Source organism: Setaria italica, chromosome I (assembly GCF_000263155.2).
Source record: "Setaria italica strain Yugu1 chromosome I, Setaria_italica_v2.0, whole genome shotgun sequence".
Classification (NCBI taxonomy): Eukaryota; Viridiplantae; Streptophyta; class Magnoliopsida; order Poales; family Poaceae; genus Setaria; species Setaria italica.
The window spans coordinates 32494889-32512625 of NC_028450.1; the positions used below are offsets into that span (position 1 = coordinate 32494889).

Consider the following 17737-nt stretch of genomic DNA (forward strand, 5'->3'; position numbering starts at 1 on the left):
GCCTTTGACAGCAAGTAAAATCGGAGTGCACGTGCACCGGCTGCCACGCACCGTCCATCCGGCATAATTGTGCAGCTCTGACTCACTGTCCTTTCCGAAGTATTCTTCGGATAGAATGAGGGTGTTTGTTCTAAAATTTCTACCACATCAAATAGATACTAATTAAGAGTATTAAATATAGACTTGTTGGCGTTAGAAATCGGCTGATCGAATTCCTAGCATCGGACACACGACCCGGGAGAATCTGCTTAACTCCTGTTCGGGTGATCGCCCTGGTGCGGTTCGCGCGGCGTGCCAGCCAATCTGACCTGTTGATTGGCAAGGAAAGAAACGTGTCAGATCCCAGAGGTTGCGATCGGCTAAAGTTCCGATCTCGAGGTAGCTTATCAGCGAATCGGCCGATTTGCCGTAATAAAGAAATCGGCTATAATGCAGCCGATTACCGAGCAATGTTGATAAAGAAGACCGCTAGAGTAATCTAAACAACACTACAGTGACAACACTAGGAACAGATCTAATCGGCTATGCGTGAAAGGAATAGATTAAATGACGAAGTACAAGAAAGCCGAAATTTCCAATTCCTAGCTGGATAACTGGTGATAAAACTAGAACAACAGGCAAAACCTAGAATTCTAGTGAATATCGATAACTGGTGAATAAATCTAAACGAAACAACGGCGATGCGCTCGAAGTTAAAGCTTAGAAATTATTCGATAAGCGGAACTTACAAGATCGGCCGGAGGTCAAGTTGATGCAGCCCTGCCAACCCGTGCCAACCCGTACGAACTCGTGAAAAAGAAGAAAAGTATTGGCGAAGTCGCCGGCTTGAAAGTAAGTACGAGGAAATAGTAGTTTATTGTATTGAGTTGATGATGATTACATATCTACAAGGGTGGCTATTTATAGCCTGTTACAAACGACTTCTTATCCGACTAGAACTCTATCTCTAATTTTAAACAAAAAACGAATATTTACAAGTACGACTCGTACTAGGTCGATTATCGCGCTCTTCATGGGCTGATTCCCTCTTCATCTTCATAATCCTTTTTAGGCCCACACCGGCCCAATCGCTCCAGCCCCCTAATCGGCCGATTTCTACTCACTCCATCGGCAAGGGACAGCCGATTAGGACCCACATGTCGGGGGTTCTGACTACTCCGACCCTGGGACCTAAGGTCGGGCGAGGCGGAGATCCTCCCTCGGAGGGTCGGGCGCATCCGATCCCAGGCCTCAGGGGTCGGGCGAGGCGGAACTCCAAAGGTCAATCGGCCGATCCATGATTGTAGCACCAATCGGCTGATTCCCAACCATCACCCCTGTGTCTCACCGCATCTTCTGATTTCTTCCTTTCCTGACGCCGATTTTACACGTGTTAAAATCTGGCGTCAACAAGACTAATTACAAAATCAATTGCACAGAGACTAATTTGCAAGACGAATCTATAAAGCCTAATTAGTCTATGATTTAACAATGTGATGATTTAACAATGTGATGCTACAGTAACCATTTGCTAATGATTGATTAATTAGGTTTAATAGATTTGTATCGTGAATTAGCCTCCACCTGTGTAATTAGTTTTATAATTAGCTCATATTTAGTCCTTATAATTAGTATCTGAATATTCGATGTGACACGAACTGGACTTCAGAAGTCCATGGAAGTCCATGGAACCCAAACACCCTTGAGTAGCACGTACGTACGCTCCGGCATGCCAAGCAATCGCAATGGTCTCCGAACATGTGGTGTTTGACCTGATCACAAATTGCAGGACTGGATGGCAGTTGATAGGTGGCACCGTGCCTCTAGCCCTCTACTCACAATTTAAAGGCCGAAGAAACTACCGCCAAGAGAAGTCCCAAAGAAGCATGGCAGTAATGCTCAACAACTGTAATCGAAATCAATGGGGGTGTGAGATTTTATTATCCAACCTGAGGCGTGGAACATAGCTCGATAATTGATCAGAGGAAGATATATACTGACAGACAACTACAACATTGACCCCATGGCGATCGCATGAGTCTTATCCAATAATGTTAAAAATAAAAAGCAAACATATATGAATTGAAGTAACGACGGATTCGTATCATCAAGTGGACACATCAGTGGAAAAAAGGACCGAAAGTAACCTGCAATCTAGTCGCCGTATTACGTTCCACCAAGCCAGGAGCAGGCCCCCATGGATCGAGCTTCTTCTTTCCCGGTACGGTGAGGGAAGCCTCTACCCGTACACTGTTGCTCGATCGCTTTTCACGGCACGAACAGGTAGGCAAATGTACCCTCACCCACCCGTCTTCACTCCACTGCCCCCGTGCCCGTACGGCAGCCGCTAGCTGTTGCTCATGCTGCGCGGCCGCTTCACTGCTCGCTCATGCACGGCGGCATGACGCGACGCAACACGAACAAAAAACCGTGGTCGTGTGGTGGCATCGACCCGACAACAAACCCCGACGTCCCCCCGGCTCCAACGTTCCCGCGCCCAAAGCCCCACCAGGCCACCAACGCGCGCGTCGCGACTCGCGCAAACCAAACCACCACGCGAGCGCCCCCCGGGACCGCGACTCTGAGAGGCCGCCTCCCCAACCCGCGCGGCGAGCCGGCGACCCACATGTCATCGCCCTCCGAAAACCAATCCTCGCGTGCGTGCCACGAGCCCACGACCCACGAGACGGCAACGGTCGACCGGGGGCGACGGGCGGGCGAGGCAACCGCGCCGTTACGGCGGGGCGCGCGGATCCTGGATGCTAGCCGCAACGGCCAGGCGGGCGCGAGGGCCACAGCCCTCGGCGACCGGTCGCGTCCGTGCGCCCGCGCGCACATGGGGAAGGCAGCGCAACTTGACAAAGAGATGGGCGACACGGGCCAGAGGAGGATAAAAACAGTGTGTCGACACTGTCCTGTGGCCGTAATAAGCGTGCTTTCCCATCCCATCGCGTTGCACTCAGATTTGGGGGCGTTCCGTTCCGTGCTTCCATCTGCCTGCCCACTCCATTCTGGAATCTTGGATCCAGGGACAGGGGCAGCCCCGCCGCCTGCAACGCATGTCGCTCCATCTCAGGATTCTGGGTGGATTCACACATGTGGGTTGGTTTGGGTGGATGTGCCGTGCGGTGTGTATACAGCGGACTCCCAAGGTGACTGGGAGCAGTAGCCGTGTTGGATGACATATGCACCCGCTGTTTCTTTTTCAGGTAGAGGTAACTAGCATTATCATCCCAAAGACCCAAACAATTTTTTTACTGGAATGCGGATGTTGATCGGGGCCCCTGATCAATAAACATGTGGATTCGTCTCAAGAAAGGAAGATTCGAAGATAGGTTGCTGTGTAAAATGATTATTCAAATCTTGGCCGATTATGTAGGGTCTAGAAATTAAAGAACAACTCGTAACATCGCGTACTATTATCACCACTACTATTTGCAGTTAATAACTTCGTTAACAACTGCACTGCAGTTATCAATGTCTAAAAAGCTACTCCTATACTCTGTTGTGAAAATATGACGTCCGGGTAGCATGTAATTACAGCTATCTAACTATGGCATTTCATTTATAACAAAAAAAACTATTTCGATTAGTCAGTTTGTACAGGGAGTCACTGTATTTTTTCTTGATTTTTCATAATTAATAGCTGCATGTTTTTATACTATTTATTAAAAAAAAGAGTGACAGTAACTGGGGACTATGTTCACAATGTCACATTTACAGAAAAATGTAATAATTTCACTTGTTATTTGCTCCGTAGAAAATGGTGGATAAATCCATGTTCCCAATTATGTCACTTTTGTGAACGGAATAAGTATTTGGTGAAACGTACTATATTTGAGTAGTATGTATTTAGTATTTAAAACTTTTGAAACCATAATGTGCACCAATAAGCAAGGCCACCCCTCATCATGTGGCAAAAAGGAAAAGGCCAAGCTCTCCATCATAGCAAAACACAGGAAACGGATGCCGCTGGGGGTACTCGTACCAAACAGCCATGCAGAAAAAGCCGAACGTTCCTGTTTTCCTCTACCCTTGTCCACATTATAAATCCAGCCATCCAGGCAGCCACCACCCTAGCGCCCCTACCCGTGCATCCCCATTGTCCCTTCCACGCCATTTGTGCAGAGGGGGCAGCTCTGAGCGCTCTGCGCATCGGGGACTGGGGCTTCTCGAAGGCCTAAAAGCGATCCCAGAAAGAGAGGAGCGGGTGGTAGTACCACCGCGCGGCCATTCCTGCACGAGACAGCAGAGCAGTGTCGGTAGGTGTTCGCTCGCTGCTGGTCTTTCCCTGGTTGCGCCGCCGTGCTCTGCTCTTCACGTGCGCGCGCGCCATGGCCGCCTCCTCGAGCTCTTCTTCCGCCGCCAGCGCCGTGCTCCTCGCGTCGCTCGTCGTCTGTGGTGCGTGCCTCTTCGGCTCGGCGGAGGCTTCGGGGGCGGCGCACAGGGTGGTCGACCCGGAGTGGCACCCGGCCACCGCCACCTGGTACGGCAGCGCCGAGGGCGACGGCAGCGACGGTAAGGCCTCGTATGCTCAGCTCAATTCTCACGTCTCATTCGTTCTGGGTGGAGGAGTATATGCACTCTATCGATCGATCGGCTAAGAGTTAACAATGGCGATTGCATTGCACCCCTTCACTGCACTCAAACTCGTCTTCAGTAAGCATCAAACTCTTAACCATTGGATTCCCAGTAGGTACTGTTTTTCTTTTGCAAATTGCCAAATTGTTCTTGCCGTTGCAACATTTTGGCGCTATTACCTCGGTGTATCCCTCCCTGAGGTCCGATACAGAGAGAAGAACTTTGTCTGCCACCGTAGATTCGAGACAATTGTCAAGCCAAGAGCCTTTAAGATTCGTGCGTACGATTGTGGCCGGCAACGGAGCATGTGGCCACGGCCGTGCTCTACCGTGTCGGGTCCTTAACTCGCCGCTTTTACTAGGAACCAACGACCGTATCGGGGTATAATCCACCGACACTCCGTTGTATTTTCCGCCTGGCACAGACAAGTGGGCCAAATGGATGTATTAACCTGCAAGTCAAAAATTGCAGCTTGTGCTGTGCTACATCATGTGCGTAGTACAGTGGTCAATGGAGGAGCTGCAGAGTCCAGGGATGGCTCAGTACTAAACTCACGCTTCTTTTGTTCTTTTCACAGCGAGTGTAGCATCAGCGTTGTTTTTACTCTGACCAATGTAGAGTGAACTAGTGGAAACAGTCATGCATGCAAAGCAAGAAGGGTTGTTATGGGCAGTCAGTTTGGAGTTTGGTTACTCATCTCTCAACGGAACTGCTGACCTCTCTGCATGCTGTTCCTGTCCATACTGGAACCAGTTGCATTTCCCTGCGTCCCCACAAATATCCTGTCGCCGTCTGGCTAGTGATTGTTAGATCTGAACCACGCAGTAAGCACGTGTCGGTTTTACCTTTTGCACCTGTACTTTCTACTTTCTAGGTTGTGTGAAACTGTCATGATAGTAGCTGCGGCTCTCTAATAATCCCTGTCACCGTGTTGAATATAATGTTGATGAACCCAGGCGGCGCGTGCGGGTACGGGACGCTGGTGGACGTGGTGCCGATGAAGGCGCGCGTGGGCGCGGTGAGCCCCGTGCTGTTCAAGTCCGGCGAGGGCTGCGGCGCCTGCTACAAGGTCCGGTGCCTCGACCACAACATCTGCTCGCGCCGCGCCGTCACGGTCATCGTCACGGACGAGTGCCCCGGCGGGGTCTGCGGCGGCGGACGCACGCACTTCGACCTCAGCGGCGCCGCGTTCGGCCGCCTCGCCGTCGCCGGCGCCGGCGGCCAGCTGCGCAACCGGGGCGAGATCAACGTCGTGTTCCGCAGGTACGGTGGTGACAATGAGACCATCCACTAGTGGTTATGTACGAGTAGGACAGACATGAATGCTGTAAAGAGTAAAAGAAACGCTGGCGGCGGTTGCGGTCAACCGTATCCGGCAAACTGCTCAACTGCATGCCTTGCGTCTGACGTTACTAGAAACGCAGACACTTGAACTCTGTCAAAAAGGGATTCTACAGTACCGTGTTTTTCCCGGCAGTGGTACCACAGAGAGTTGACAGAGTTAAAAATGTGCTGCTGTCAGACGAAGCACTTCGGGGGTGAGGAGATCATACCTACGTATATACTCCTATAAAGAAAATAGCTTACAGTTAGGTGGTCCCGTTCATAGATGTGCACTTATTTTAGAATAAATTTTGAACTCTAGAAATTTTGAACTCTTGAAAAAAACAACGGAGGGAGTATGCGTGTACTCTCTCCGTTCCAAACTGTAGATCATTCCAATTTTTTTGAGAGTCAAACCATTTTATGTTTGACCAAAATTATAGAGAGGATTACGAAGATTTATAGCCCAAATAGATATACTATAAAAATATATTTAATGAAGAATCTAATGGTGCTTATTTGGTATCATAAATGTTCGTAGTTTATTGTATAAATTTAGTCAACTTGAGATGATTTGACTCTCCAAAAAATTAGAATAACTTACAATTTGAAACGGAAAGATTACCTGATGCCTCTGCAGCCCCGCCGCCCGCGGTGGTTGTTTGATCTTGGACGTGCACCAAGCAGAAATCAATGCGCGCGAGACAGAGTTCGCACTGTCCGTACTCGCTCATGGCGTGTGTTGGAATGAGTAGCTACAGTTTACGATGAGCGACGACCAGCGTGTTGCGTGCTTCTGGGGTAACTGGGCGGTGAATACTACTTCAGTACTGACTACTGACGGGTGGGGCTTACGGGCGTTTGTATGCTTGCAGGACGGCGTGCAGGTACGGGGGCAAGAACATCGCCTTCCACGTGAACGAGGGCTCCACCAGCTTCTGGCTCTCCCTCCTGGTCGAGTTCGAGGACGGCGACGGTGACATCGGATCCATGCAGCTCAAGCAGGTAACAACACATCACCGGACCTTTTCTTCACACTTCCCACTTCACACCGCGCACAAGTCGACTCCATCTCGCCGCCTATGCAATGCTGAATACGAGGGCTCTGCCTCAATAATCCGGTGGGCAGGGTGTTGGCGATTTGTTTTCCTAGGGACAGCCAGGTGTTCGTGGGCACTGGCCACTGGGCAGCGCTAGTGCAGCATGTGAGTGGGAACCCTCCTTTTCACATGCGTGTGTGCTAGGGACACGGGCGATGGTTTTCTGGACGGATGGGCCAGCATGGGCCGGAGCTAGGCCTTTTCTGTCTGTTTCCCTTTTGTGCTTGCTCGCAAACTTTTCTTTCATCAACTTTGTCGTGCATTGGCTATTGTTGGCAGTATAATAATGGGTTCCTTCTAGAAATCTAGACTCACATAGTCACATGCAGGTTCTCTCAGAGAAAACAACGACACGGGGGGAGCTAGCTAGTAGAAGGAAACTAGGCTAACTTGGTACAGTTTGGAGCTTTTGCCGGGCAAGTCTAGCGTGGTATGGCACAAGGCAGTGTTTTGTTACCCCTACGCTGTAAATAGTAATTTGTACTGGTTCATAGGTAGGCAAAGGGAAAGGTTATGTGCCTGAAGTGCTTCAGTTGACAGCTACACGTGCTCCAGTTCATTTTGTCAAGAGAATAATCTGCTCCTTTCCCCTATAGCCTGCTTCTGCTTGTACAATAATTGCTACAACCTTTCAACAGTGTCCCTCCATCATGTGGGGAATAAAGATGGAGTTAAACTCGTCTTCCGGTCTCACACTGTCGAAAGTTCCTGTGGTTTTCTAGAGTGACAGCAATTGCAACTTCTCTGGATGCAGGCAAACTCGGCGCAGTGGCAGGACATGCAGCACATCTGGGGGGCCACCTGGAGCCTCACCCCGGGCCCGCTCGTCGGGCCCTTCTCCGTGAGGCTGACGACCCTGACCGGCAAGCAGACGCTCACGGCCCAGGACGTCATCCCCAAGAACTGGACCCCCAAGGCCACCTACACCTCCCGCCTCAACTTCGGGTAGGTGAAGCCCGCCGGGCTCGCGTATTCTCAGCCCGCGGTGTAGTTCAATGGGCTTAGATACAGTCATTTGGAGGCCCATACTGTTCTCGTGTAGTTTGAGCGTGTCGAGCAAGTATTTGGGCCCAGGTAGCCCTCTCCACCTAAAAAGGGCAGGAGAGAGAGCGTGTGATTGGTTGGTGTGAGCCGCATGCTTCCTGGAGGCTGGAATGGGAGCTCCGGTGAAGAGCGGCTTGGATGAACTCATGGTCCTCGGTCTACAATCTACTTATACTTGTTTGTGCGTTTTTTATTTACGACTGTTACTATGCCCTTGGTATATTTGGGTTGTAACTTGTGACTTGTGCACCGTAAACTATAATCTTATATTGTTCGTTCCTGTTACCTATCAAGGAATGGAGCCATATGAAATTATGGAAGTTCACATGATCAACTGTCGCTGTTCACTGTTCACGAACTATGTATGTTGCCGTCTGCGCTGCGATGCTTGAATGAAACAAAGGACAGTCCACTGGAGTAATACTTTTCGTACCCCGTTTGTTTTAGCTTTTCTATATACATCATTTTTGCTAATAGGTTGAATACTGGTACATGTGCTCTACTGGAAAGAGGGATGTAGGTATACCGGTGGTATTTAACATCATATCAACGCGGGTGATTCAGCCGAGGTACTGGAAATGGTAAGGGGGCTATAAAGTAGCTGATGTGGTTGTTTTTTGCGAGCTGTTCCAACCACAGCGGGATGTAACCCCTATGAGTTATTAAGCGCCGATTCCTTTACTAGCAGATAAATGAACTGAATCCAATAGAAACGATTAGGAATAGTAGGGACAACCTTGAATGGGGATCTCTTTCTTTATTCACTGCTTTCTGAGTTGGAGAGCTCTACTAGCTATACCATACAACGCCCTCCCTACCCGAAACTACAACCAATATAAGCATAGCAAAAGTGATGTATCTATAAAAGTCAAAACGAATAGTAATTTGGGACGGATGGAGTAGTTGGCAAGTTTTATTGAAGCTAACATTTTTCCTTCATTTTTCAATGAATGGGTGCATTAGAATCGTATTAATGACAACCATCGTCACATTATTTGTGCGTGCAGAACTTCAGCAGAAATTGATGGAAGCTTCTTCACTTTCCAATGATTTGTGCAATCACGCCAGATGTGCCGCACGCATGAGTAAGTTCCGATGCAGTTTCGTACAATAACAAAAGTTTATAAGAGCTAAAATAAATAGTAATTTGGAACGGGGAGAGTAGTTGACAAGTTTTATTGAATGCTATATTTTTCCTTTATTTTTCAATGAATGGGTGCATTAGAATCGTATCAATGCAAGTAAGTTGGGATACCATCATCATGTTATCTGTGCAGAACTTCAGCAGATGGACGCTTCTTCACTTTCCAACCACCTGTGCGATCACGCCGGATGCATTGCGCGCATGAGTAAGTTCCGATGCAGTTTCATACCGCAACAAAAGTGATGTATGTATAAAAATTCAAAATGAATAGTTATTTGGGATGGAGAGAGTAGTTGGCAAGTTTTATTGAAACCAACATTTTTCCTTCAGTTTTCAATGAATGGGTGCATCCGAATTGTATAAGTAAGTTGGGATACCATCGTCACATTATTTGTGCAGCACTCCAGCAGAAATAGATGGACTTCTTCACTTTCCAACAATATGTGCGATCACGCCAGATACGCCGCGTGCATGAGTCAGTTGCGATGCAGTTTCATACCGTATCTACAACAACTATGAAAGCACACTAGGACCCCTTGATCCAAAAATATTAAAGGCGTCGATTCGACATTGAGATAAAGACCAGCATGTCCAATCTGATCATGGCGATGTCACTTGAAATGTATGGCAAAAAAATGTGCACGATTTCCCAAAAATTGCGCTCGATCCAACATCCAAAGGTGGTTTGAAAAAGAAAAATCTAACGCTCGATGATGTTTACACGAAAAATTACGTTTAAGCTCTTTATATCTAAGGCGAAAGGATAAGGGGTAGTTTTTGGATGGGACTGGCTATGATGTATTCGAGTATTTTAGCATCCCGCGCACTCGAAATTCTTAACCATTTGATCTGCATCTAACGTGTCCTGCTTATTCTTCTTCCTCCTTTCATCTTCCTCGGAACTTCTTTCACCTGCGAAATAAAAACAGCAGCATCGAAACTTCTTTCTCAACGCCGGTACCCCCGCCCGCCCTCCTCTAGTTGTCTCCAGCAGCTCCCGCCGTTGGATCCACTACCGCTCCCCTCCCCCACGCTAACCACTCTCGATTTGGTGCCCCCACCCCACCTGACCCAACCACCATCCTCCACTGCTTGGGCCGATGGCGCCACCGCCACCGTGCCTCACCGCCCTCGTGCCCACCACCACCGCCTATCCGGCTTGCCGCTGTGGCCTCCTTTAAGTCCGGCAATACCAGAACCCCAACTCCCTGAGGCTCGAAACCCTCATCCCTAAACCCCTAAGGCTCTAACCTCTTTCCCTCACCGGAGCTCGCCGGAGATAGATCAAGTGGAGATGAAGTAAACGGGGTCAACTCTTGCCGGAGATGAAGAAGACGAGTTGAATCTCACCAGAGATGGGAAGGATGGGACGGGATGGGGAAAAATTCGAGTATGGGAAGCTCAGAAAACACTCTATAGCTTTTCCCTTTCGGATCCTCCTCTGATTTTTGTGTTTTCCTGATAGAAAGTTAGAAACCAAACCATAAAAAATAAGGTACAGTGGACCTAACACGGAGGCAAACAGCACGAATAGGAGCAAACTGGGACTGCGAAAGCAGTCACGACTCGGTCACAACTCACGACTCTCGCGCGGTTCACGAACAGTGCCCAAAAGAGTACCCGCACCATTTCCAGGAATAGCATCGGAGCGACAGGGGCCCACCGGTCGGAGCAGCACGTAGACCTGGTTCATAGACCACGGCGCCGCCAATACCATCCCCGAGCCAAAAGCGTTCCCGACGCGGCGCACGGACGGCGTGGATCACCTAGCTTCGTAGACCTCGGCCACCCAGCGTAACCCACCTCCAGGTGGACCCACCTGCTGACCCCCCTCTCCTTTTAAACCTTCGGCCTCGGGCGTACAAACGAAGCCAAGGCAGTGGGCAAGGGGAGCGGCCGTGCAGCAGCGGGGGCGGAGTGGCCACCGGAGCGGCCCGCGTGCGGCGAGGGTCGTCTCGAGAAGCCGTAAGCCCCCTCCCTCCCTCCCTCTTACTCTAGAACCTTCCGGAATGTATCCGAACCCCGCTGCGGCGGGGCTTCGTCTGGGGGCGGAGGTTGATCTGGTGCCCTTGGTCCGCCTTGGGGTCCCGTGAGTGCTTGGTTCAGTGTGGGGTTGGCGTCTCGTTCCTGGGGCGTTTGCGCAGGTGGCGATCGGTTTGTGCTGCTCCGGAATTTTTCCGATTTCAGTTCCCAGTCGGTTCGCGGATTTCAGTTCTGTTGTTTGTGTTGCGTTTTCATCCGTGGCTGTTCGGTTCGCCATTGAGGGGGTTTTGGTGAGGGTTTTCTGATTAGACGGGTGCGGCGCTCTCGACCAGGTAGCTTCTAGATTTCCCCCCATTTCTGAGAGATTTTTAGAGAATTTTGCTGCACAACCAGGGCGATTTCCGGCAATGTCGTTTCTATGATTCTATATGCCTTGATTGGGCCCTTTCGCCCCAGTTCGTGTCTTGTTTGCTTGAAACCATGATCGGTTGTTCGATTTGATGTCCCAGTGCCTTTCGGAAACAACAAATCTGCTCGGCTCATGCGGGAGCAGTTGTGGCTGATATGCTGTGCTCTTGGGTTTGCTAGTGTGATTATGTGACAAGCTTCCTTTCAATTTTTTGCTGATTACTCTGCCCCAATTCTGCATGCAAATGTGTGAAGTTGAAGTTACATGTCGTTTGTTGGTCATTCACCTATTCTATCCAGACACATCAGTATACCTTATGCTTGGGTTGCTTTCCTGTCAATTGTTTGGGTGGGTTTATTTGTGGTTTGGGGAGGTTATGGACTTAAGGGATGGGTTAGTGCGGAGGCATTGGTTGTGCTGAACTCTGAAGTGTGATGGCCATCTGTTTGCTAGAATTTACAGCTTGATTGTGCTTGATCATACATATAGACAAGTTGCTGTCCAATTTTGCCATGTTATTTGGATTCTTCTTTTTTCCTTTTTGGTTTTATGTTGGGTTCTTTTTAGCTTCTGATGATTGGTCCTGTTACTTAGTCCAGGTGGGTAACTCATATACCTTTTGCTGATTATGATAATTCTATATCAATTTTGGTGGGATATTTATTTCAATAGACAATGTTTTCATCAGTCTGTGAATATTTGATGAATGTTTTGAGAGGCATGCTCATCATTGTGACCCTTCGTTTTTTTTTTTGACGAGTGCTACGATTATGTTGATTCTTCGATGAGTAAAAGTTGCTGTCCTCAAATCATGGTTACAGTCAAATAGTTTGTTCGCAATTATTGGTTGAGTCGATTTGATACCTTCAATTTTGCTATTATACCTATCCATAAGTCGTTTCTGTACCTTTTGTGCAGGCCTTACAGTTCATAAGAGCCTTTTGGGAAGGTCCTCACCATGGATCTATCACATTCCCTAACTTCATCTAGTGACAATGAGACCAGGGCACTTAATACATTGCTTGATGTGTTTGGTTGTGCCTTTTCACTTGATGATATTGCTGATGCATATATCAAAGCAAAGGGCGATGTCAACAAAGCTGGAGATTTCTTAACTGACCTGCAACTTTCGTTGCCTCATATCAATGCTGTCGAGCCAAGCGTTGAGACTAACCTTCCCCAGGCTGACAAGGCGGTTGAAGAAAACTATATGGAAAATTCAAGCCAACCAAGAACTCTTTCCCAGGTTGACCAGGCAGTTGAAGAAAAGCATACAGAGAATTCAGATCAGATGCCTGAAAAATTGCAAAAGACTAGGGCTGCATTTGGTACTGTCTCCAGCATTTTAGGAAAAGAATCTGCCAGGGCTACAGCAACAGCGAATGTATCATCAAAAAGAGACAAACCTCTAAAGGTTGAACTGCCAGAGTACATGCGTGATGATTTTAAGGTGAAATCTGATGAATCTGATTCTGTGCCAAGGAGAGAGACTTTGAATAACAGGGATGTTGAGGAGTTTCTGTTTTGCATGCTTGGTGAAGGATTTAAGCTTAGTATGGATGTAATCCGTGAAGTTCTAGGTTAGCATGCCTGCTATCTAACCTGCATTTCACCCATTCATTTCATTGTTCCAGGTTATGTCTTGACTGTTTCTTATTTCCTTTTGCAGGTAGCTGTGGATATGACATTAAGAAGGTACTGATACATTATTGTTGTTATTGTGTATTTTTGTCACTCCTAATCATCACAATTCACAAATATATCGATGGGTTCTAGCATTTAGGCTTGAGAATTTAGAGTACGCAGTTTCATCTGTCATTACATTTTCTTCTTGACCCTCTAATATAGCTGTGTGTACAGAATCTTGTTGTTACATTTTCTTATCGGCCTACTAATATGGCTGTGCTGTTGTATGCAGAGCATGGAGGAATTGTTATCTTTTTCTGAAAAAGGTCTAGACAAAATGGCAGAAAGCAAACATAATGCTGTACAAGTAAGACTTCTTCTGGTCTCTTCATCTGTAACTTCTAAACTATGCTTCTGTACCGGTGCTACTTGTTAATTATGCTGTGCTGTCCATCTGAATTGCCTTAAGGACTGTTTTTTCTCTATATATTTACATGCACTATTACATTTTGTTTGGTGATCTTTGTCCCAAACTCTGAATGTAGCTTTTTACTATTCATTTTTGCCAGATAGAATTGCCCACCATTTCTCGTGCTGATATATTTTCAATGAGATTTAATATATAACAATTATCATTTGGCCCCGATATTTTTCTATGTAGCATATTTGATCTTAGCATGCATCTTTTAGGGCTGCCCTTTCTAGCTTACATGGTATTGGTATATGATTTATTGTGTCGGTTAAGATCTTGTCTTGGTCCTTTTGAATGGTAGCTCCTGCCAGTGAACTGTTGGTCGATGTACTGATGCTCCTACTGTGCTAGTTTTTATATGAAAGTTCCCTCTGGATGTATTTGGCATTTTTTTTACTGTGTATAAATATTTGACTGATTTAGTCCATAATATCTATGGTGCAGGATGTGGCAGCAGAATGTTCTGTTTCCAAGGGAAAATGCTTAGGCTCACAGTCCACCCCTAGGTTCTACTTATTCTATTATTTATTGGTTCCCCCCTCTCTTTCCACTGTGGAGCTGGTATTTATTTTGTTTTCCATAACACTTTTCTTTGTAGTACCCATTCTTCACAAGAGGGGATGCAGAGACCAAAACAGCAGATTTCTCCAGGAGAGTTGATAGAAGCAATCTTCACCGTACCTGGAAGATTGGAGGAGGAGCCAAAACTAAGAAGATACGAATTAGGGGCAAATCGAAGCAGAGTCCCAGATCAGAAACCAGTCTTGAAACCTCTTGAGGACCTTTCAACATATTCTACTGATTTTCCTGTCAAAGTTATCGTAGCTAGCAAAGGTATACTCACCATACCAGTGCTTTCATTTGTTTTTAGAATTGAGGTTAGTTATGCATTTTATGAGAAGCATACTGAGTATCAAAATCTTTGTCCAGTTGTCTGCTGCTATTTCTACATATTTAATCTTTTGCCCTGATATACTCAGTTAAAGCCTGTAAAGCATTTACTGACTGTAAGATCTCTAAAGGGAACAGATAAAACCAACCATAATACAGCCTTTCCAGCGGCTTGGCATATTATGCTTATAATTAAAGCCAACATTGGTATTAAGCTCAGTCATATTAGTTCTTTGATTCCGCTGTTGTGCTGAATTTGTGTTAAGTCCATCCACTTACAACCTACGGTAGGAAAAAGTAAAGTTACCATTCGTTTCTTACCTGTTGCAGGTTTAACCAATTGATACTAATATTGTCAAAAATGTTATCTGAATGCTAAGTTACTTCTAGGCGTTGTCTACAGGATTTCAGAGGGATTTGATATTTCATATTTGCCAATGACAAGTTGCAAACTGTGGGATATGTAGTCTGCCCTTTTTTTTTGTGGTACTGAGGTCTCGTGAAAAAAATCAGCAAGTGCTCATCTGTGTTCTATGCTTTGTCAAAGCATACTAAGGATGCTTCTGTTTGCAGCACAAAACATGCGTCCTCGAATCAGAACAAAGAGCTTAAATGCTTTTATGTAATGTTGATAACTTGGGTTAAAACAGCTAACATGAAATCTGTCAGATGATATCGTATTACCTTTTATGGAAACTCCTTATAACTTATTTTGTGTTGTTTGGATTATATTTAGAACCAGCTATCAATGAGGAGGATTATCAGAACTACCGCAGGGCTGCAAAGCAGCACTGGGATATGATGAAGCAGTACTATGAAAAGGTAAGGGTTCCAAGATGATTTTTCTTCTTCTTCTGAGAACATAAATGGCATCCATTGTTAATTCACTTCCAGTAAATATATGGTGTTTATTTATCACTTGTGCTATGTTCTGCTGAAATTGCAGGCTGCTGATGCTTTTAGGGAGGGTAACAAGAAAGAAGTCGATTATCTTATACAGGAAGTAAGTGTCACACTTCCTTTTTGGTGAGAAGAGAATGGGTGGAGACTACTTTCTTAATCACTTTTGGGTAACATAGACTATAACAACTGCATGAAACTTTTGGAGATTTTGTTGTTGACCTGCTTAATGTCTTTGAGCTACACTAGATTCTAATAAAAAAGAGAATAACATAACATGTAGTCACTAAACATAAAACATGCTGAGGTTTTATCTGCTTGTCTGGTTATGATGGCAACATACAGACCATAAGTCCATAACATAATTTAAGAAAATAAATTACTGACTGAATATATTTTTTGTTGGATATCAAGGGCAAGCGCTGTTATCAGATGGCTCGACTGGCTGATGAGAAATCTGCTGGGGAGATTATCAAGTCCAAGTAAGTGTACTAATATCTTTTCTATGTTGGCTGGAATTATTTGACTCTTTTTTCTTTTGTAGTGTGCCCATTTTGCTACCCCTGAACAATGCACTTTGTTCGTTTGACGACCCCTTGAACAAAATTATGGCTCGATTAGTTCCCCCAAACAATTTCAAGAAAAATACTTTTTCGTCATACTTTCATGCAATCTTATATCTCTAGGTTAATTAGTATTAAATGCTAACTTATAAAAATAATCATAAAAAATTGTGTACTATGTCACCTCACAAAATTTGAACTAGCGAATGGAGAAACAAAAAGGAAACATCACATTGAAATATTTTGGGGGGAGTAAATCAAGCTGAACTTTTATTCAGGGAGCTAAGCTGACAAAATAGATGTTTAGGGTAGTAAAATGGACTTCTTTTGTAATCTTAGAATTAGAATATAAGCTAATGATAAAAATATTGGCTTACTGCAGGAAAGTAGAGTCCAGAAATGAATTGTGTCTTGATCTGCGCAAACAAGATGCAGCAAACATACCTAATCTCTTGAGATTTCATCTTAAACAGTTGGCAAACATTCCATGTAAGATCAGTACATGGCTTTTTGAGTTTATCAATTCATTTGTCAGGAACCATCTGATTTACCTGATATTTCATGTGTGCAGCTATTGATTACCTACTAGTTATTGTTGGCATTGATGACGGAAGTTTCAAGATGGGACAAAAAAGAAGAAAGGTATCGTTTTATCAGATTATCTGCTAAATGATTGTTACTTATGATTTTTGCGCTGTACCTACTGCATCTGCATGTGTGATCCTGAAGTCAATCCTTGAGCTTTCACTGAAAGTACTTGTATTGACATAAATATCTTAGGGTACTACTAGCATCAAGTGGTGCTAAAGCTTCATTATATCAACAACACTACTTCAGTCTGTTTCGCTCCTTGGGCACTATCTTATAAAATTATTCATTTTTATTCCCTTGGCTCATCTAGCTATTGACAAGATATCCAGCGAAATTGTGCCAACAAAATTTATAAATATATAAAATGATAAGAATAATATCTGTAACACAGAAATGAAATCTTAGTAGACATGCTAAAGCTTTAACATATACCCATGCATACTCAACATGCAGGTATTGTATATGTCGCAAATCTGCTAATCGTGATCAAATCCCTTACTCGTGGACTTTTGCTTCTCCATTCTGCCTTCCAACCAATGGCAATAAATACGTTATGCTGGTCTTCAACTATCAGATGTTTTGTCTAGTATGCTGGCAATAAATTCTATGTTTAGCAGACTCCTATTTGTAGCTCACGTAGATGCTGTTATAGGTCTTCATCTGATTAGTTTGATTGCTTGAATATTGACAGGTGATGAAGTATCTAGAGAAGAATTCAATCAAGTGGACCGAAGAAGAACCCCACTCTGGGAACATTCTCATCTCCATTAATCAGGTGGGAAACCAGCATGGATAGGTCCATCCGTTTGTGTACAAAGATGGCGTGACACAAAACTGATGGAAGATGATCATAGCTCGTAGTACATCTTCAACTGCCGTTTTGAATCTTGGTGCTCTCTGTTCTTTTGGCAAACGATCCATGTAAGCTGCCGTGATTGGCATTCTTTTTTGTGAGCACATTGCAGATGTTTGGAATTAACAGGTGATCTGGCAGAGGGTAGCGTAACAGTTAGATACTGAAACATCGATCTACATTACCTGTAGCTTCACTGTTGCGAGTGCGCATGGATATGTGGACAACATTTTCTAATCTACTGCAAAGGATCCGTTGCAGTTTCTAAACCAATTCCC

General features: G+C 45.5%; 2 protein-coding genes across 3 annotated transcripts; both read left to right on the forward strand.

The window, feature by feature from the left end:
- The first annotated feature begins 4044 nt into the window (after positions 1–4044).
- LOC101779243 (expansin-B16) lies at positions 4045–8361 on the forward strand. 2 transcript variants are annotated; one of them, XM_004953181.4, is made up of 4 exons: positions 4045–4497; positions 5517–5823; positions 6759–6888; positions 7313–7674. In XM_004953181.4, the coding sequence occupies exons 1-4, from the start codon at positions 4314–4316 to the stop codon at positions 7370–7372; spliced, it is 681 nt and encodes a 226-aa protein (XP_004953238.1). In that variant the 5' UTR covers positions 4045–4313; the 3' UTR covers positions 7373–7674. The 2 variants fall into 2 exon arrangements, with proteins under 2 accessions (XP_004953238.1, XP_004953237.1); XM_004953180.3 differs by lacking the exon at positions 7313–7674 and adding an exon at positions 7738–8361 and having other exon boundaries at positions 4046–4497.
- Positions 8362–11037: 2676 nt separating this feature from the next.
- Positions 11038–17728, forward strand: LOC101780846 (putative nuclear RNA export factor SDE5). The gene is made up of 12 exons (XM_004953185.4): positions 11038–11136; positions 12482–13143; positions 13233–13258; positions 13482–13556; positions 14106–14167; positions 14260–14495; positions 15289–15374; positions 15499–15555; positions 15867–15934; positions 16398–16504; positions 16587–16657; positions 17298–17728. The coding sequence occupies exons 2-12, from the start codon at positions 12522–12524 to the stop codon at positions 17400–17402; spliced, it is 1515 nt and encodes a 504-aa protein (XP_004953242.1). The 5' UTR covers positions 11038–11136; positions 12482–12521; the 3' UTR covers positions 17403–17728.
- The last annotated feature ends 9 nt before the right edge of the window (positions 17729–17737 follow it).